Source organism: Protomyctophum parallelum (assembly GCF_964188405.1).
Source record: "Protomyctophum parallelum genome assembly, chromosome: 4".
NCBI lineage: Eukaryota > Metazoa > Chordata > Actinopteri > Myctophiformes > Myctophidae > Protomyctophum > Protomyctophum parallelum.
In genome coordinates, this window is record NC_139700.1 from 44,743,816 (window position 1) to 44,765,998 (window position 22,183).

General features: G+C 40.9%; 1 protein-coding gene across 1 annotated transcript; it reads right to left on the reverse strand.

Moving 5' to 3' along the window:
* Positions 1–11,874: 11,874 nt before the first annotated feature.
* Positions 11,875–21,745, reverse strand: mapda (N6-Methyl-AMP deaminase). The gene is made up of 10 exons (XM_083763814.1): positions 21,574–21,745; positions 19,189–19,316; positions 18,255–18,315; positions 17,284–17,371; positions 16,846–16,927; positions 16,127–16,253; positions 15,598–15,678; positions 15,003–15,141; positions 14,230–14,330; positions 11,875–12,550 (listed from the first exon to the last, which is right to left on the reverse strand). Exons 1-10 carry the CDS (start codon positions 21,616–21,618, stop codon positions 12,356–12,358), a joined length of 1,047 nt encoding a protein of 348 aa, XP_083619940.1. The 5' UTR covers positions 21,619–21,745; the 3' UTR covers positions 11,875–12,355.
* Between the last annotated feature and the right edge of the window lie 438 nt (positions 21,746–22,183).

Below are 22,183 nucleotides of genomic sequence, written 5' to 3' on the forward strand. Positions count from 1 at the left end.
CTCTTTTCAATTGGCCGAAATGTATACTGCGGCATGCAGTGGGTCAGGGGTAGAGTGGCCGGATGGGAACCAGAGATGGAAGAACAGAGTTTAGGATCGAAGTGTCCTTGAGCAAGATTCTGAACCCCTAAATGCTCCCGAGGTTTCCTCCGCCATCGGCGTGCAGGTCTGGATTGGCCACTTGGCGTACAGGGCATAATATGCCCTGTATGCACATTTATACATTTATGCCCTGTACGCAAATCGTGTTAATTTATTACATAGGCCCTACATGTTTTCAAGGGGTATTAAGGGCTGCTGAATCCAAATCTGCTGTATGTATATAACTCAAAAATGGATGCTAAGCCCTCAAAATTGACCATTTAAAGATGGCGGCCACCACTAAACTGAAATATATTAGCCTACATAGCATTTTGACCAAAAAAGTTATAGAAACTTATTTTTTTTAGGTTTTTATATATTTTATATTAAATATTCAGATTTCAAATAAAGTGTGAGTAAATTGCGTAAAACTCATATATGTTGTTAATGTTATACATAAATGTGTCTCAAACACACACACACACACACACACACACACACACACACACACACACACACACACACACACACACACACACACACACACACACACACACACACACACACAATTAGATCTGATAATCTGATATCATCATGATGTGTGACTGAGTGGCATAATTTACTCCCCTGTTTTATTACTGTTAGTTGTGTAAAGAGATAAGAAATGCGGGTGGATGATTTCCATGAAACCACGTGGTTTCAAGAGAATAACCGTCCGATACACAGCTCAGCATATTTCCTGCCAGTAGGGGGTGCAAAACCCAAACTCAACTGTACTACATCGTGCCATACATATTAGGGATATTAGTGATACCATCATACCAGTGGTCATTGAGGGGGTTTCCAGGTGGTCCCGGCCCAGCTAAATGATAGAGAGTAACCAAATGGACCCTTATAGATATTTAACTCTTGAGAGCATAAAATTAAACAAAATTTGATTTCACTTTTAAGCTCTCAAGAGTTACATTATTGTTAAACACCTGCATTACTAAATAAAGAAGTCTACACAATTAGAGAATGTAGAAGAATTGTCTTTCCTGTTCTCTCCTAATGGTACCAACATCAAATACATGGAATTGTGGACAAAATCTTACATTTTGGTTCTGAGAGGCTCAATCTCATCAAATTGTGGTGGCTCAATTGCCGAAAGAATAAATGGCCTTGACATGAAAAAGGTTGAAAACCACTGCCCTATAGTACAGCGAGACTTTGGATAATATACCATCAAACCAATGCCCTATAGTAGGCTACAGCGAGACTATGGATAATATACCATAAACCACTGCCCTATAGTACAGCGAGACATATGGAGAATATACCATCAGCATCAACAGATTGGACTCATATGTTTTGGTCATGTCCAAACCTGGTGGATTACTGCAGGTCTGTTATTTATGTATTTAATATTTGTATTAAGGTTTTCAAAAAAACAAACAAACAAAGGAATTGAAAAGAAAAAGAGAGAAAGGAAAAAAAAGGAAAAAAAGACAACTAATTCAAATCAATGACTTACACTGCTAGAGACTAGAATAATATATCATATGGAAAGTGGAGGACACACAGATGCTGCATGCAGACTAAATGCTAAGTGGGATCAGTGAGACATTTGAGCAATGTGTTCTAAGAATTGCTGCCAAATCGCATGGAACTTGCTTGAATTATCCATCACAAGTTTTCACAACATAACACATTTTCTCCATGTGTAATATACAAGTCAGTTCAGATAACCAAGCCTGGTTGGAGTGAGGGCTGTTGTTATTTCTGAAATACTAGGACTGGATCGCAGTGGCGTGCACAGACATTTAGAGGGGCAGGTCACAGGGCCACAACACTAGAAGGAGTATAAATAATGATCTGGTGCCACCCACATATAGAACAAATAAGGGTACATTCACTTTCCACAGCACTGCCACTCAGGTGTGGAATGCCCTGCCCCCTTCCCTCAAAACAAACAAATCACTGGCTTCCTTTAAAACCGGTCTGAAAAATCATCTAGCAATGTCAGCGGGTCAAAAGGAGAGAAGATGACTGCCCAACCTCCCTATAACCCCCCCCCCCCCCCCCCCCCCCGAGCGATTCATTTGGTATTTAGATTTATTTGGTACTTACACCTGTAAATAATTTTCATATTTTTTGAGGTATCTTCGATTACTGACTAATAAAATAATCAATAAAAAAAATCAAAAGGTGCTCAAGTGAAAAAAGGGCACCTTGTGCAGCGCGTGGAGCCGGCCGGTTGCCTTAATAGTGTGACTGAGATGTATAGATTTTGGGGCCTAAATAATATATTAGAAGCTATTTTATCAAGAATTGATCAATGTCACCATGGTCCACATACTGTAGTCAGTATACTGTACAAAAAAAAGCTTTTTATGCTTGTCCTCCAACAGCATATAGTTAGGCTCATTAAAGGTGTAATTCACTGTCATGCACTTTAATGTCTAGACTTTGGCCCAATCCCAATCCACTCCCTTGCTGACTCAATGAGCCCTCACTGACTTAGCTGCGCGTTCATGTGAAGTCTGCGAGGGCTTGAGGGATGTCCCATTTGAAATCGGTAAGTCAGTGAGGGCTCAGCCCCGCCCCTTTATGTGCCCTTTGCCAAAGTCAGCGTCGATGCTGACTTTGGGCTGACTTTAGCAAAGAAATTACCCACAGTTCATAGCGTTACCAGGGGAATGAGGGGGATCCTCCGAACGTCAATCATTTAAATATGCAAATGAGTTATGTATCGCGATTAGAATGTAAACAAACAATAGTGCTTTCTCACTGTTCTCAAAAGGAGACGGAATGGAAGGATATAGGCTATATATTTAATAACAATAATAATAATAAGGGAAACATGATGAGAAATGACTAATGAGCAAAGTAAAAGAATATGGAAATGAAATGTATAATGAATATTATTATATATGAATATTACAAGTGTATTTATGAAACTAATAATAAAACGATCAGCTTAAATACTAAAATAGACATGATAGACATGTATAAATAGGCCAAGCATGTAGGTAGGCACTTGCTGTGAATAAGGACAGTTTTTATAAAGTGATGCAAAGTGTCATGGACTTATGCATGGCGGACTCATCTTCAAAGTGCTGTCCCATTTCTTTCACAACAATTTGGAGCCCTTGCAGCCTCTCACCCTCAAGCACTTACAGCTGACGTCATTAAAGTCAATGAGGGTACAGGGCTCAGGGCTTGAGGGAGGCAATTGGGATTGGGCCTTTGAGCTTCAGCCTTTTTGGCTGTGGGTGAAAGCAGGTGACGTGCGCGCACACACACACACACACACACACACACTTGCGGTTTAATTATTAGCGCTCGCCGCTCTTTTGATTGGTCTATTTATATATAAGAGTGGTTTTCTTCTCTGAGCAGGAAGCAGACTGGACAGGATTCATAAAGAGAGGCTGCAGAAAGCCAGACAGCACCTCCTCTTCTCTGCTCCTCACAGAACCTCCTCACCTCTCCTTCAACCGTCTAGAGCACCTCCTCAAGTCTCGGTAAGTCCAGTCGTGGAAAAAGTACTCGCATTTTTTGGGAGGCGCAACGCTAGCTATTGGATTGTTTTAATGTTTTTTTTAGAGCACTTATATGACGTAAATCGTTTGCAGGCCAACAGATTGGAAACACAGATAGGCTACCTCAAAATTTGACTTATGTGCAGTACTGAAGTAAATGTTACTTTGTTACTTTATACCATTCGGTAAGACACTAATATACTTCTTATAATTGATCTGCAGGAGACAAAAAAAAAATACTCCCATCCAAACTGTAGTCATCATCAGCAAAAATGAATGACATATTGCCTGTAGGCCAGGTGTCTGCATGCAAGCTTTTTGAAACAAAGTGCCATGTTTATTTTATTTTATAGATAGACACTAGATAGTCAGTGTGTGCCATGTCAATTAACGTTCATTAACGCCACATCATTATTACAACAAATTTTGATTGTCCACGAATATATCCTTTCCCCTTCTTTTTAAATATTTTCTTTCACATTGTTAAGATCAATAGACTCGCCTATAACCCACCCATCTCCCAGACTCCCTCCCCAGTCAGAGTTCAGAGTTGTGACCCATGTTGGGCGGGAACCCCTTTTGGTGTTTTAAACATTATGTTATAATTTAGCTATAAAATATTTGCTTCTGGGGAGGGTCCCTGGAACTACATATTTTGAGATGGGGGGTCCGTGGCCCAATAGAGATAATTCTGGGGGTCCTTGACATGAAAAAGGTTGAGCACCACTGACATAGAAAAATAGGTTTTTCAGATTTTTTTTAGGATTTAGAAGCCTTTTTTTTTAATCGACCTCAGTCCAAAATGAGTTGTAGAATGTTGTGCAGTCATTTACACGATACAAATGTGAGGGACTTTCCTCGGTTCCGCGCGTATGCCAGTGATCACCCTCCAAATATAGTCCATGTTCATAGTTATCTTTCATCATACTCATGTGTAACATGATGTGCTCATTGTGTTTTTTTAGGGGATTTGAAGACTTCACTGCTGATGTCCATGATCTGCCTTTAGAGTTACAACCATACCTGAACTCCAGAGCTCAACAACTGAACTGAGAACAGTCAGCACAGGTATGATGATAATGATATTCACTAAGACACTGTCCTTGTAAACTACGCTCAGTGGAAACACACATAATGATATTCACTAACACACTGTCCTTTTAAAGTTAAACTACGCTCAGTGAAAACACACATGATGATATTCACTAACACACTGTCCTTTTAAAGTTAAACTATGCTCAGTGAAAACACACATGATATTCACTAACACACTGTCCTTTTAAAGTTAAACTATGCTCAGTGAAAACACACATGATATTCACTAACACACTGTCCTTTTAAAGTTAAACTACGCTCAGTGAAAACACACATGATGATATTCACTAACACACTGTCCTTTTAAAGTTAAACTATGCTCAGTGAAAACACACATGATAATATTCACTAAAACACTGTCCTTTTAAACTACGCTCAGTGAAAACACACATGATGATATTCACTAACACACTGTCCTTTTAAAGTTAAACTACGCTCAGTGAAAACACACATGATGATATTCACTAACACACTGTCCTTTTAAAGTTAAACTACGCTCAGTGAAAACACACATGATGATATTCACTAACACACTGTCCTTTTAAAGTTAAACTACGCTCAGTGAAAACACACATGATAATATTCACTAAAACACTGTCCTTTTAAACTACGCTCAGTGAAAACACACATGATGATATTCACTAACACACTGTCCTTTTAACTAATACTTAATATGCACTTGTAAACATAACGTAATCAAACGTAAAAAAAACTATGAGTATTTCATAATTTTATGAAGTGGTGGAAGTGCCACTGCATGTGAGAGTGCACATGGCGTCATTACAATAGCGGGTTCCCAGCTAGAATCTGCACTCCAACAGTGCATGTAAGGTCTAAGATAAGGTGACAAAAGACGAAGGAAATCCTGTCAGTGTCCATTTACATTGTCTACTTCAGGGGTTCTCAACCCGTGGGTCGCGACCCCTAAGGGGGTCGCCAAATTATTGTGGGGGGGTCCCCAAAATATTAAAAAACAAAAAATATTTTTTTTGCAACTGAATGGCTGAAATGAAAATGAAGAGTACATAGTACACATAGTACATGCATAAACTTTCCTTAATGATTATATCTGGTTTCAGTATTCATTGATCATACATTTTCTCAGTCAGTTTGTATTGGGAGTGGGGAGGGGAGCGGAGCGGGGGTAGCGAGACATGGCCAAAGCATTTCCGGGGAACCCAGCAAAAGAGAACCCCTGGTCTACTTCACTGTGACTATAAATTATAATTTAGATTTGATACAAAACAGTGACGATGTCAGAAAACATTGCTAATTGTTTGTTTGTTTATTTTCCTGCATTTATGTACTCATAATGGAGACATTGTGGTTGCTGAAGCTTCCTAAACATCAATCCTTTTGTAAATTTCTCTGGTCACCTCCTGTTTATCAACAATGATGGTCGTGATAAAGTAAATGATAGATGATAATCGCTAAACTAGAACATCTGATTTTAGCCCTCATAATCACCCACTGCACCAAGAGGCTATAATCCCGCAAGATAAAACATAAAATGGTCAAATTAGCCAATGTGTTCTGATATTGGGACATGTTCTGCTCCATTGTTGAGACATGTGTTGTTCGCCAGACAATCTGAATTTGAATACATGTTTTGTGTGTTGCAGATTGGACCAGAGACGACTCCCAAGACACATGAAGAAGCCTTGCAGCGCGGCAGCAAGACTTGACCAGTACACATGTTTTAATCTTTGTTCTGTAAATGTAATGTACACAGCGTATACAGTGTGAAAATGAGTCACTTGCGTTCAGGGTTTAGGGGTCTGGAGGAAAAGACAAAGACAATCAAAGAGACGGTTTCAGAATCCATCTGGGGTCCAAAAGAAGTGCAAGAATGCATGGAAAAGATTAGAATAGATCTAAAAGATCACACAGGGAACGCGTTACTCGCACAATTCCCCTGAAAGAGGAGATGGTAAATATAAAAGGATGCAAACGCTTTACCTTTGGTGTTGATTCACCTAAACCTAATCGCACCATAATGCTTCTTGGAGCAACTGGTGCAGGAAAGTCCACCCTCATCAATGTAATGATCAACTACATCCTTGGTGTCAAACCTAAATGGGACGATCCATTTAGGTTTGTTTTAGTTGATGAGGGTAAAGCCAAATCTCAAGCTTTGAGTCAGACAAGTGAAGTTATTGCCTACAAACTCAACCATCAAGAAGGGTTTCAGATTGACTACTCACTGACCATCATCGACACACCAGGTTTTGGTAATACTGGAGGAATAGAGATAGACAAGCTTATCTCAGTCCAGCTGAACGAGCTTTTCACTGCCACACAGGGTGTCTCTGAAATTGATGCGGTTTGTTTCGTTGCTCAGGCCTCTCATGGACGGCCAACCCCTAGACAGAGATATGTGTTCGACTCTGTGCTCTCAATCTTTGGCAAAGACATAGAAGAGAACATCATGTTTTTAGTGACCTATGCAGATGGTCAGACCCCACCAGTCCTGGAGGCCATCAAGGTCTCAGGGGTCCCATGTCCCAAAACAAAGAACGGGCAGCCACTTCATTTCAAATTCAACAATTCAGCATTGTTTGCACCCAAATCATCTGGCGCCCACAGTGCTGCATGTGATGATGATGAGGATGAGGAGGATGGTGCTTATGGCTCATTTGATCAAATGTTTTGGGATTTTGGGATGACAAGCATGAAGAGGTTCTTCAATAAATTGCCCCTAATTCCCACAAAAAGTTTGACCTTAACAATGGAGGTCCTCAGAGAACGTCAGAAGCTTGAAGTCACTGTTGAAAACTTCAAACTAGGGCTGGCTAAGATAGAAGAGATAAGACAAAAACATCAAATCATCGAAGCACACAATGCCGAGATCACAGCCAACGAGAACTTTGAAATTGAGGTAAAGTTCCAAAAGCCAGTTCAGGTAGCGCACGATAAATTCAACACCAACTGTCAGCAGTGCAACACCACATGCCACTTCTCCTGTGACGAGGATAAGGCCAATTGTGTCGCAATGGACAAAGACGGCAATTGCACTCAGTGCCCGAACAAATGCGTGTGGTCAGTGCATTTTAATCAGAAGTACTATTGGGATTATCAAGAAGTCACCGAAAAGCATACAGTGCAAGAGTTACACAATAAATTTAAAAGCGCTTCACAGGCTAAGCTGTCTGTTAAGGGACTGCTCTCTAAATTAAGGGAGGATTACGATGACATACAGATGACGGTGGTAAACCTTATGTCCTTGTTGGCCAGCTGTTTAGCGAGGCTGAAAGAGATCGCGCTGATCAAGCCCAATCCCCTTTCCACCCCAGAGTACATTGACCTGCTCATTGAGGGAGAGAAGTCTGAATGCAAGCCAGGCTACCAGGATCGCATTAAGGCCCTGACAAAGATGAGAGAGAAGGCAGAGATCATGGCTAAGATAGAAAAAGGAGAAACTTTCCTCCCCAAAAAGTAATCATGGCGAGGGTAGAAAACAAAAGAGAAAATCTTCTCCAAAAGGACTCCCTCCATAGGTAAAAGTCCAAAAAGAAGGGGTGAACTCAAAGAAAATCCAAGGCACTCCTCTCAGTTATGGATAAAAATACTTTAGACTTGCGCGTTTCGCCTGTCATCAGGGTCCAGTGAATGAAATGAGTAGGACTCCCTACATAACTCAGGCTTAAATACAGATGATCATTTTTACATCTGATGTGATTTCACATTAGTGATTTTAGATTACATTAAGTAGCTACTACTGTAGCTTCTCTCCGATTAGAATGCCCATGTTTTCGTTTTTGTATGTTGACAGGACCAAATGTAAACAAAAACTAACTAATAATTTAGTAAAGACTTAATTGTTTAAATCTGCTATACAAATATACATATCTTGTTTCAGAGCCGTTTGTATCAAGTTCATCTATTAGAGAGGGCACACACAACATGCTCCAGAGTGACACATTTTGGATTTTGACTCTAAATGTCACCAAAAAAATAATGTTTTATAATCAGCATTATATTCAACATGTTTAACATGAACCATTCTTCTATTATTGTTTTCTTTTCTTGTCTTGTCTTGTCTTTTTTTTCTCCTTTTGTTTTTTTTTCCGTCATAGTAAAAACTGAGAAATGGGTTGCACGACAAGAGCCTCTGCTCAAACTGGTAGCTGTTGTCCTCAGAGAAATCAATTCAGACTGAGCATTTTATAGAGGACAGGCCAATGGGTCGGCCAATCACAGATGAGGGCTGCATCACCATCTGGGTTCAATCAGCCACTTCACACTCACACTATCAATCAGCACCACACCCAACTCACTCACCACCTTACAGAAAAACAAAAGGAAAACAATATAATACAAGCCACAAACTATACAGCATATTCCACAACACAATATTTCCCAAATTAACCAAATACAATAATCATAAGGACCTTGGTCCGTAACAGTTGTGCTTACTATAGGCACACTTCAACAGTCTAGATTGTTATGTGTCAATACAGTGGTGGAAAGGTTGTCCTAGTTGTCTATAGTGGTTTGGGTTGCTAAATTGTCTTTCTCCCTCAATTAAGTATTGATGTCTGTCCATTATAATTTTTGCACTCCCTTTGTCTGCAGATTTAATGACTATGTCCTCATTTTTAGCTGGTGCCCTCAGGGCTCTGTTCTTTGGCTAGGTTGTCCATTTCTTTAATGTGTCCTGGTAGATTCTCAACTGTGTCCGTGTCCTCCAGGATTATTTGTTTTAGACGTTGCGCTTAAAATCCTGAATGGAAACACCTCAACATTCGGGAGCGGCTGCCCTTAAGTTAGTCCGACCTGTGCTGCGGGTTACAAATCACCCGTTGATTCCTGTGAGGTTAGGGTTAGGTATAGGGTTTGGGATACTGTTAGTAATGGTCGGCCTAACGGGAGGTCTGACCAATGTCACGCTACCCAAAATCGCATAAGTCTTAAGTGCAAAAGCACTTTTGTGCTGGAAGGGGGGTAATTTGGGGCTATAATAAAAAAAATCACACCCGTGTGAAGTGAGTAGCGCTAATATATTAAAATCTAATTCATGTTGATTAGGTGATGTAATGGTGATGTAAAACAAACGGTGCAAGCACAAACATTAAACGCCATTAACAATACAGAGACAATATGACGTAATGACGTCCATTTTCCCTTCATTGTCAATGGCGTTTACAAAACAAACATTGAACTAAAGACAAACATTAAACCTTACTATAGGAGGGGCTAGCGTCCCTCAAAAATGAAATGCGCAGATTGGGTATGGAAACACTTCCGGGAATAGGTTTTGAATTAGAAAGCACTGAACTCGCGTTATATCACTTTGGCACAGTGCGATGAGGAGCCAGTGTAGTGAACGTAAGGTGGGTTTGATGTGGACACATTTACGGACTCATTCAGGATCCTAGCAGTGCTGTTTGAATGTATTGAAGCCTCTGCAGTCTGTTTGCGCTCCCGATGAGAGTAGTAGTAGATCATCGACTACTGTAACTCCCTCCTTACTGGCCTACCAGCATGTGCACTTAAGCCTCTCCAGCTGATCCAAAATGCAGCAGCTCGCTTGGTCTTCAACCAGCCAAAATTCTCACATGTCTCCCCCCTGCTCCGCTCCCTCCACTGGCTCCCGGTCGCTGCCCGCACAGAATACAAAACTCTGATGCTGGCATTCAAAGCAACCAAAGGTATGGCTCCCCCATATCTTACAAGTATGATTGAACCCTACAAACCCTCCCGCGCACTCAGATCAGCCAACGCAGGGAAGCTGGAAGTACCCTCACTAAAAACGCCGGGACAACGCTCCACACGTCCCAAACTCTTCTCCCTTCTGGCTCCAAAACTGTGGAATGCACTTCCCATTGCAGTCAGAACTGCAGCATCACTCCCAATCTTCCGCCGTAGCCTGAAAACCCACCTTTTCAGACTCCATCATGGCCCTTAGCACTTACCCTAAACCCTTAGATAGCATTTCTGTTGGATTATATAGCATTTGATACAGACTTATAGCATGTTATGTAGACAGCACTGTAATTGTATTGTATGTAGTCATAGCACGCCATAGTACACATATATAGCATAGTAGTAAAGATGTATAGTTTATATGTATAGTGTATGTATAGTTTCACTATATAAATATTCCACTGTTACTTTCTTAGCTTACGCATGTTTCATGATAAATGCTTTTTATGTGATGTATTCCCATGCTTTGTTCTTGCTTAAATGTAAGTCGCTCTGGATTAAGAGCGTCTGCTAAATGCCTAAATTGTAAATTGTAAACTGTATCATGGAATCATGGAAGGTCTGAGTAGATCAGCGAATATATTTCCAAGTCAAGCGCTCTCCCTCCAAAGCGCCTCAGAATGGAAGAAGAAGAAGCAACATCAACCAAATGTAAATGTAAATTAACCGGACAATCATAGCGTTTATTATTTTTGTATAGCCTAAAAGAATGTCAAGTCAAGCTTCCTATTTTCAAAATGGGTTCATGGAAACGCACCTATAGCTGGTATAGCATCGCCTTTTGTCTCTTTCTAATCACAATCCGCATTGTTATTTCATCACAGGTTTAAAGATGTAAGTAAGTTATTTTACGTACATGCTCCATTCATTTGTAAACACATCGGAGTCGCAGTACCACAGCAAACGGAACGTGACGTCATCGCAAAATCTGATCCTGATCCTGATTTTTTTGAGGGGTGAAACATGCTCTTTTCAAAGGGTGATAACGCAAGGTCCAAATTTTATTTCTAAAACGGTTAGTCCCAATGCTTGATTCTGATTGGCTGGTTACCGTTGTAAAATCCACGATAATCCACACCTTCAATCACTTTATATCATTCCCAGCTGATCCCGCAGCTCTGTAGCTAAACTGGGGAAGGGGAGCACTCGATTGCCTTACACACTCTGGCCGTGCGGGCGTGTAAGCACCGCCCGCACTCATATGACTGTGAATGTGTGGCTCCAGGCAGCCCCGTAAAGACATCAAGCACTACCCCCGTCACATAGCCTACTTGCCTAGCAAAACAAGGAAGTGATGTGGCTCGCTCTGGTGGGCGCAAAGCGTAGCTACTTTTGTGAATTGAATAGTTTTATTAGGTTAATATTGCTATACTATGTTTGTAACGGTTTTAGAAAAGCAATAAGCCACACGAGGTCCCAGCTTACCGTGGATTTTATAATGGCTGAGAGGGTAGAAGACCCTCCGCTATCCGCTATTGCCTACCTACGCCTCTCAGCCATTATACAATACACGGTAACCTGAGACCTCTTGTGGCTTATTGTTATTATTATTTTCCGTGTGAACACAGCACACACGTGTACGTGTCGACGACGGGGGGTAGAAGAAAAAAACTCCAAAACAACACATCATTTCTTGAAAAGGTAAGATATAATGAAAAAGCCTGGCAGTAGCTAAACAGAACAAGAAATAAAACTGGCAGTGAATTAATTTTAACGACGAACGTTGAGTACTTTGTTGTATCCCATACCTGAATGTGCTTACAGTAGATCATATTCTGTACAAATAAGTGGTAAAAGGATAAACCGTCACACACACATGTTGTGCAACTGAGTTGTGCAGCTCTGACAGACTGGAGAATATCTTTTCTGTCTGACTGATTAAAGGAAAGAGTTGAAATCTCCACTTTTCTTTTTTTGGCAGTCTGAATTAAACCTCAATATATTGGCTTTCATTCCGGCGACGCCTGGCGTCGTAGTTGCGTCCACGTCTGCTTCAGCTGCTGTTTGAGGCCTTCTGGGGCGAAGGTGCAGTCGATGGCCTGCAGGGACAGCCTCCACATGGCCTCGGGAGCCAGACCAAACGTCGACGCTGCCAGCTGATACTCCTGAGACAGTTCTGTGCAGAACACTCCCTTATCGTCGGTCTGTCGACAGAGAGATCAACTCGAGTCAGTTCCCAACGGTGTTAATTTAAAGTGTCTATGACTAGGCCTGGAAATATTATATAGTAGTAGTACACTACTGTACATCACACGGTCTTGGTGAAAACAGTTCACCAAACAGTGAGGGCGTCGCCTCTCCACTCGCACTGAACACTCGCTACTAGGCTTAGTAGGCTAGCAGGCTAGGCTAGCAGTTTGCATGGGGACATCAGCAGCGATCTTTATCATTTCAATACATGAGCATAAACAAACTATGCTGCACATGAACAATGTTGCTACGACTTAGATATTCGATGGGAAATACATATTTAATATACACAGATTTACTAACGAGTAAGACGCCCTGAGGGCGAGAAGCGACCTCGCCCTGAAAGGTGAGGTCACGCTGAAACAATTAAGTTTCTTAATACGGCACAGTTGAGAAGCAGGAGTTAAAACTATGAATCTGGTGTCAGTGAGGTCAGATGTATAGAGTTGCTGGCCGGCTCCATATCTATAGTATGTCGAACCATGTATGGCTATCCAGGGTTTGATGAGAGGTCAGTGTCGTGATCTTCATATATGGAGATCCAGGTGTTGAACCAACTTGGTTCATTTGCAAGTGTGACTCATGTTGCGGCAACCACACTGGTTATCATGAGACTATATCAATAGAGAGTATAATGCACATGCATGATTTTCCCATCAGGACACGCCCCCCTCATCTAGACTGAGTGGCAGAACATTGAGCAGCATGGAGTGTTGGAGTTTGGAAGCGCTCGTTGGAAATCACTCAACCGTCCTGCGTACCACCTGTTTCTAAATGTCACACAATGCAGGAGGCAGCAAAATGTTGTGTTGAATTGAAAACAAGCACTTCCAAACTCTGACACTCATAACGTTTCTATGTTGGATTTTTATGAAACAAAAACTTTGCAGATAGAAAGAGGATAATTCGAGCTTTTCGTTCAGCTGCAATGTTGGTGAGTTTAACATTGTTTAATGCAATCAGACAGGACTTTTCTGTTTGGATGTATGGGCTGTCAAGGCCAGAAAGTAGTTTTTTGCCACTCAGTGGGCGTTCCCGCAGAACTTCCAGGTACGATGATGTCACGCGCATACCCTCTCTATATGGCCATATATTGAAACCCACCTATAGAACAAACAGGGTAATTATCGTTCTACTGCACTGCCATATGGCAGCCCTGACATGACATTTAAAAGGGTTTAGGACATGTGCTATCCACACTTTTCCTGGGCTGTGTGTGCTCCAGTTCCTGTCGATTTGATCCAATGAAAGCCAATGAAACTGGGCAGATGACCAATGATATCCAATGAAATCAACAGGAACTGGAGCACACACAGCCCAGGAAAAGTGTGGATAGAAGTGTGAGAGAAGGGGACTCTGGCCACATTTTCTGTCAACCCCAGATCTCTTTGCCAAAAACAGCCGCTCTACAATCTCACTGCAGTGCATTGAGCTTGTAGATCTGCTATTTTGGGCTAATGTTCCCCCCAGAATATAATGTCTTCCCTGTGTATTTCTGCCTGAAAGCCTTTGTCAAAAGGCCCCAATCGAAATACACCACTTTAGTTACACACTAAAATAAAGAGTTGTTGTGTAATGATTACCGGTACTGTAGTCTTTTTTTTCCCTGTCTGCCCTAACATGAAACACTTACACAAATGACCACTGGGTGTCCCCGTTGGTACCAGTACTGGAAGTGGTGTTTGGAGTAACACGGCACAGTTTGTCCCTTCACATTGGATGTCAGGCACAGTTCTGCAAAACAAATAACATTAACAGATTCGGGTCAGATCACATGCTATAAAGCAAGATAGAATCTCATGATTGAACCACATTTTACACAGTATATAAGATGCCGATGTTTAGGATTCGCTCTAAAAAACATTACGTTGCTGCTGTTCCATATAGAGCTAACCAAGTTTAATAAAACACAGATTGAGGCTTTGACCTTTGACCTTTCCTTTTATGAAATATCCGTGACCGTTCATGTTTCATGGAAGATGCTTCTGAACAATTATATTGCTAGTTGCTAATTATATTGCTAGTTTGACCACTTCATACTGTTGTAGATCTGCTATTTTGCAGTGTGTTTGACATGCTACCATTTACAATTTAGGAATTTTGGCAGACGCTCTTAATCCAGGACAATTTACTGTAAGTAAAAACAACACCAGGTAATACATCAAATACATATAGTCATCAAGAATCATAAGCAAGCTAAGAACCTAATATCTGTCTAACAGTAGATTATCTGTACAGTGAGGCTATGAGTATACATTAAAGAGTGCTACGTGCTATGATGTCTACATAACATGCTAAATTATACATCTAAATTACATACGTTTAGGCCTGTGCTACGGGCCATATGAAGACATGATGACATAATGGAAACATGCCAACGTTGCGTGTGTTTTATTTTTGTCTCACCAAGTGGGATTCTGTTCTTCACCACCTTGTCAACGAGGCTTTGCGACCCGCCCACTTCGGGATGCAAAAAGGTGCCGTGACCAATCCTATGCGGAGGAAGGTTAAGGAGCAATTCGGACTCCTCGCACTGGGATGGGACCTGGAAACATCAGTTACAATGACAAATAACCCATTCTGGACGCGTCGGGAACCCCCTTTTGGTGTTTCAAGGATTATGTTATGCTGTAGCTATTGAAAAATAGCAGATCTACAAGCTCATATAGAGCGGCACTCTGTGCCACTCTACGAGCTTGTAGATCTGCTATTTTTGAAAAATCGTGAAAATGTGGCGCAAATCTTTGAATATATATTCTTTCAGAGCACACGTTTTTTAACTCAAATCTTTGCTTCCGGGGGGTCCCTGGAACAACATGTTTTCCGATGGGGGTCGGCGGCCAATTACATATAATCTTTGGGGTCCTTGACATGAAATAGTTTGAGAACAACTGATATAGAAGAAACATCGTTTTTTTCAGATGGGATAAATAATAATGACTAATGATGTTCTGAACGCTAGCAGAAACATATCCTACCATAACACAAGTTCATACTGTACCTCTGACAGATGCAGTGCGAGCTTCATCCCACTGTTCTTGGCTCTCTCCAGGGCAGGGAGCAGGTCTCTGCCATGACCCACCTTTTAGAAGGACAGCCATCGGTCACTTTCACAGTGCACAGAATCGGCTCAACAACCGCTCCACAGGTACTGTATGTGCTATACGCACTGGTGGCCTAAAGGCGGGAACCCCTTTTGGTGTTAGCATTATGTTATGCTTTAGCTATTGAAAAATAGCAGATCTACAAGCTCATAGCGCGCCACCGAGTGGCGCGCTACGAGCTTGTAGGTCTGCTATTTTTGGAAAATTCAAGAACCACTGACATAGAAACATAGCTTTTTCAGAAAACTGTCAGGATGTAGAAGACATTTTTTTAATCTGATCTCAGGTCAAAATGGGTTTTAACGGGGACCCCCACACGGAATTGCACCACTCACTTCACACGGGTGTGATTTCTTTGCAATTGTTGAAAATGAATAAAAGGTGAGCTCTGGTGTGTGTGTGTGTGTGTGTGTGTGTGTGACTGACCGTTGGGTCTCCACTCAGGTCCAGTCCCACCACCAGACCGTCCGTGGACAGCATCATGTCCTCCGCCAGCTTCACCGTCTCCATGGCGACGTCAGTCCCGTTCCGGCGGTCCACGGCCACCAGAAACCTGCAGAATGAAAACATATATACCGCCATGCAGCGTTGTTTTTGTCAGCTAATTTAGTTTAGTCTCTTTGATAGTTTACGACATTACTTTTAATGTCGTAAGATTTTAGTCGACTAAATCTATAGTTGATTTGGCGGGCCTTGATGCCGGCAGTTACATCGCAACGTGTTGTGGGCTTGTAGATCTGCTATTTTCAGCCTGCAACCAAGTGTAAAATGACTTATACTGGATCTCTTGTCCACTATAGTCCCTTCCTAACATTTTAGTCTAGTTCTTATTTGTTTTTTATTTAGTCTTAGTTTTAGTCATCATAGCTTAGTTTTCATGTAGTTTCCAATTCCATTTAGTTTTCGTCAGTGGAAAAAGGTAGTCGACGAACATTTTTCGTCTTAGTTTTAGTCGACGAAAACAACACTGCCATCATTGCTTGTGTTTGCTGTCGAAATGTTACTGTTTGACTGTTTTTTTAATTTATACGTCATTTATACATTTTTGTTCTGTACTTTGTTTAGACTTTTCTCTATGTAAAGCAACGTGTTTCAATAAGTGTTCTATAAATAACTATTGTTAAGTACTGTATGTGGATTCTTACCGGACATCAATATCTACTTCCTCGTTTTTACACTGCCGGATGGCTTCAATAACCGTTTCGACATATCTCCTCTTTGTCAAACCTGACAATGACAAAACAAAATTGTAGATGAAAATGTCTCAATTACGTCATACAGTGTACTGTACACACTACTACACAGTGAAAAGCAACACACCAGTACCGACAATACATGTCGTCTTTTATTTTCCTGGATGACGTTCTATAGTAGTTTTGGACCAGTCGAACCGAAACAAAGTTCACCTGCTCTGGTGTATCATGCATTACTACTAGGCTTTACAGTGAAAATGGTGACCTGCCAAAAAATAATGTGACCATCTGGTGGACTTCACAATAAATAATGTGGCTTGTAATTGTTCCCTACTAAAGATATGTACTGTATAACAGAAATTTGAGTATGGGACCTGGCTAATGCCTTGCCTGTATTGGTCTCTTCTCGCGGTGTACTTCGCAGTTCCAAGTATTTGACTCCATCTGCTGCAAACTCCTTGATCACGTCTTTGGCTACCTGGAGTGAAAAAAGACAAGAGATACAGGGTGTTTACTGGTGTAACATAGGCTAGAGTAGTACTGCCTGAAGAGAGGCTGGGGTTTACTGGTGTTACATAGCATAGAGTAGTACTGCCTGAAGAGAGGCTGGGGTTTACTGGTGTTACATACAGTAGTAGTTCTGAGTTGTGAATATTCTGAATATACTGTATGTCCAGTCCTGGATAAGTAGGGATTCAGTCTTGATGAAGCGGTAGAAATCTGGTTAGAACCAGTGTTGTTTTTGGCAGACATTTTTGATTTTCAGTCAGTCATTGAATAGTTTTAATTTAGTTTCAGTCACATTTTAATCTACAGTTGATTTAGTCAAACAAAATGAATTTTGGCGGGCCTTGATGCCGTCGTAATGACAGTTTTTTTTCCACTTGCTGAAAATAGTCGATCTACAAGCTTGTAGATTGGCTATTTTCAGCATGCAACTAATTGTAAAATGACTTCTACTGGATCTCTTGTCCACTATAGTCCCTTCCTATTTTAGTCTAGTTTTTATTTGTTGACGAAATTGTCAGTAGTCTTAGTTTTAGTCATCATAGTTTTCGTCAGTGGAAAAAGGTAGTCGACGAACATTTTTCGTCTTAGGTTTAGTCGACGAAAACAACACTGGTTAGAACAAGGCTCAAATCCCAGGTAGGATATAAAGACATTCACTTCCAGCCTCACCTCAGGTGGTGGCTGCTCAGGTGGTTATGATGAACGCACGGCTAGTTTTTGATACATATTAAAACATTTTTCACATTGGACCAGCTGTTATTAATTATGCCATGATGGACCTAGCCTGGATCCAGCCCCCATGGACCAGTAGAGGTCCGTGGACCACAGGTTGAGAAACAGTGGGTTCTTACCATTAATATGTCCTCCTCCGAGTCCACTAACTGATGGATGACTTTGAACACCTGGAAGCATCTGCACACACACACACACACACACACACACACACACACACACACACACACACACACACACACACACACACACACACACACACACACACACACACACACACACACACACACACACACACACACACACGGTGAAGTAACATTAAAATTAAATAAAGTTCTATGTAGAGTAGAGCAGTGGTTCTCAAAGTGGGGTCCAGGGACCCTCAGAGTTCCTTGAGGGGGTTTCCAGGGGGTCCCCAGCTAAATTAGTTCAGATAGCATTAAAATCATTCTAACCACGTACTTGTCTTTGACCACAAGTTCACAATGTATCGTGATGCAACATGATCATGTGAGCTTGTAGATCAGCTTTTTTTTTCAAACAACATTTTGTATATTTTTTAAACATTTCAACAACACAAAACCTATATTTTCAGATGGGGGTCACAATAAAATAAAAAAATCTTAGATGAAAAACTTTGAGAACCACTCATTTTTTGCAAACTGTGTAAACGGAAGTGATTTATTTTCCATCCCTATTTTCCAAAATATTACTAAACCGGTTCATCAATTAGGTCCGTAATTAAAGATTGAATGTGAATTTCCCCGTCTGAAATCTGAACGTGTCGTTATTGAGTGCAGTGCTAAGTTGTGCAAAAACCATCAAACAAAATGTGAGCAATAATAAAATATAAGCCCCACTGGTCCTGGGTTCTGTGTCTGAATAATGGATGGATAATAGAATAATGGACGGATAATAACATATATGGATAGAATAATGGATGGATAATACAAATATATGGATGGAATAATGGATGGATAATAAAATATATGGATGGAATAATTGATGTATCAAAAACAAAATATGGATGGAAGAATAAAATGTAAGACCCACTGGTCCAGGGTTCTGTGTCCGCTGTGGATGGCCGTCATGCTGGGTTCAATGTTCAGGTGGGGTTTCCTGCGGATCAGCTTCTCCATGGTCTGGACACTGACCGACCCGTTCAGATGAGCATGGAGTTCCTGAAAGACACACAATGGTGGAAGCTACACTATAACAGTGTTGTTTTTTTGTCGACTGAAACTGAGACGAAAAATGTTCGCCGACTACCTTTTTTCACTGAGGAAAACTAAATGAAAACTAAGCTATGACGACTAAAACTAAGGCTAAATATATTTACAATTTCGTCAACATATACAAAAAACAAGACTAACATGTTAGGAAGGGACTAGTGGACAAGAGTTCCAGTACAAGTGATTTTACACTTGGTTGCATGCTGAAAATAGCCGATCTACAAGCTCACTTGTGAGCTTGTAGATCGGCTATTTTCGGCTATTTTCAGTGTAAAATCAGCCATTACGACGGCATCACGGCCCGCCAAAATACATTTTAGTCGACTAAATCAACTGTAGATTTAGTCGACTAAAATCTTATGATATTTTGTCGGCTAAAACTAAACTAACACTAAGACATTCCAGATGACTAAAATGTGACTGAAACTAAATTCAAACTACTCAAGAGACTATGACTGAAACTAAAATCAAAATGTGCTGCCAAAAACAACACTGCACTATAAATACTCGAATAATTAGATAATTAAATGAAACACAATGGTGGAAGCTACACTATAAGTATTAGGTCATGATCCTGAATGAAACACGTAACACTAGAATGGTGGAAACTACACTAGTAGCCGAATACTATTAGACATGTTCCTGAGTGACATACTGTACAATGGTGCCATTGGTGCGGTGGAAGCTACATACTATACATACTGTACATAGTACGATACGTACCATACGTAGTACTATATGTACAGTACTATACTGTACGTATACTATAGTACGTAAGTACTATAGACCCATATATAACATGTTTTCCCTTCAGGATCAGATTACGATAGCTGCAACTTGCGTATCAGGCCGATAGAAGTTATCTAGAAACCAGTAAGACGCCTGACAGTGCGGTTTAACAGCGGGCGAGCATCGTCGGACACATCGCCTAATCATCCGGTATCGCCCAAAATTATTATTTGTATCTTTTCGGGCGACGTTCCTCCGCCCACTTTTCGACTATCGGCCATTCGCCTGCTATCGCCGCATTAGACAAATAATGCACTTCCGGAATTAATCTGGCTGTTGCCCTCTGTTAAAATGTACTGTGAGTGTGAGGGCAAGAAGCCACCTCGCCCTAAAGGGTTTGATGAGGGCCCAGGTAGGGGCCGGGCCTTCATTTTCAGGCCTGTTGAGAACTCTGTGGAGAACTCGGCTGCCGGGTGCGGCTGCACTAATAACTTTGGCGTCTAGAGTTTGAATGGACAGGTATATCAGTTAAAAGGGAGACATCGAAGAGGAATGATGGATGGGGAAGGATCAACATATAGAATGTCAGAACAGGTTCTGACATAATATCCATATATGGAGATCTAAGGGTTTGAGGTCAGATGAGTTGCTGGCCAATATTGATGACATAATATAACTGCGACAGCAGGTCGCAATATCCATCCCTGATGATGTCATGTGATGTCACGATGACCTGGGGGCTTGCCAGGGGTGAGTGACGGGTATTTGAGTTAGGTGTCGTGACAGAGTGACAGGGATTGTGAGTTAGGTGCAACGCAAGGTTGCATAGTTAACTGCGACCTTTGGTCACAATAAATGATAAATGAGTAATGACAATAATAATATAATATAAGATAATTGTTAAAGTGCAGCCACAAGTTAGGAAAACAATAATGTAGTCAGAGTATAAAACATTTAAAATCGAATAGTCAAAATTACTTAATAAAATATTATGATAAATTACAGCATGATACCATCTCTAATATACAGTAAGTAAGCCTATACTGTAAGCACAATTGTGAGGAAGTTATGGGCTTATTTCCTGTACTCCAATACATATCAAAGGAAATTTGTGCTTTATAGATACTTTATTTTATTTTATTTAGATAGCAGTAATAATAAATGCTGATAGATTATTATTATTATTATTATTATTATTATAGGTAAAGCTAAACAGAAGGACCATGGGGAAAAAAGAGCCCCACCTTTCGCAGCTTGAAATATTCATATTATATTATTAATATTCATAAGCCGTACTTTTGGTACTATTATATTGAATAATGTAGTAATGTTGATTGTAGATCTGCTCTGTTCGACTCTAGCGCCAGGCTGAGCCAGCCTTCATCTGCCTAATCTGTGTCACTGATGTGATGACATATAAATGAATATAAATGATTAAATCTATTTAAATCTTTCTTCAGTTTAATCATTGACTTACCACCTTCGGCAACTGCCTATAAAATGCATCAGCCTCACAATCCATGACAATTTCGTTGCTTTGTTTCTAGCGGTGTGCTAAAGTGCTTCTTTTAACAACACCATCTGCTCTTGTTTTCAGTGCACATTTCAGCGTTGCACTATACTTGTGTGACAAAGACATGGGTCCCCGACTCCCCGCAACAATATAATCTATTAATAATAGTTCCTGCTCCTGAAGTTGACCCATGAGTTGACCAGAGGCGTCGGTTCTTACAAAATGAACAGTGTTGCCCAGGGCAGGAATTTCACGGCGGCCATGGCCGTCGTTGCCCCTCTCTTTGGCCGTGTGCCCCTCGAAAAATTATATTTCCATACGGCCACATGGCCGCGGTGCCCATGTGCCTCGACCGGCGCTCACAGCAGTTCATTTTACCGTTTTTCCTCTGCGCAATTTTCCAGTCATTACGGTAACCTTCCCCAAAATGTTGCCAAGTGGTTTGATTCTTTTGCCTCCTCCCTCAGCTCCTCCGCTCCATGCACGCATACACGCACTGACAGCTCTCACTCACTGATTGATTGATTGATTGATTGAAATATTTATTAACAGTTTGCAGAATTACAGTACATTT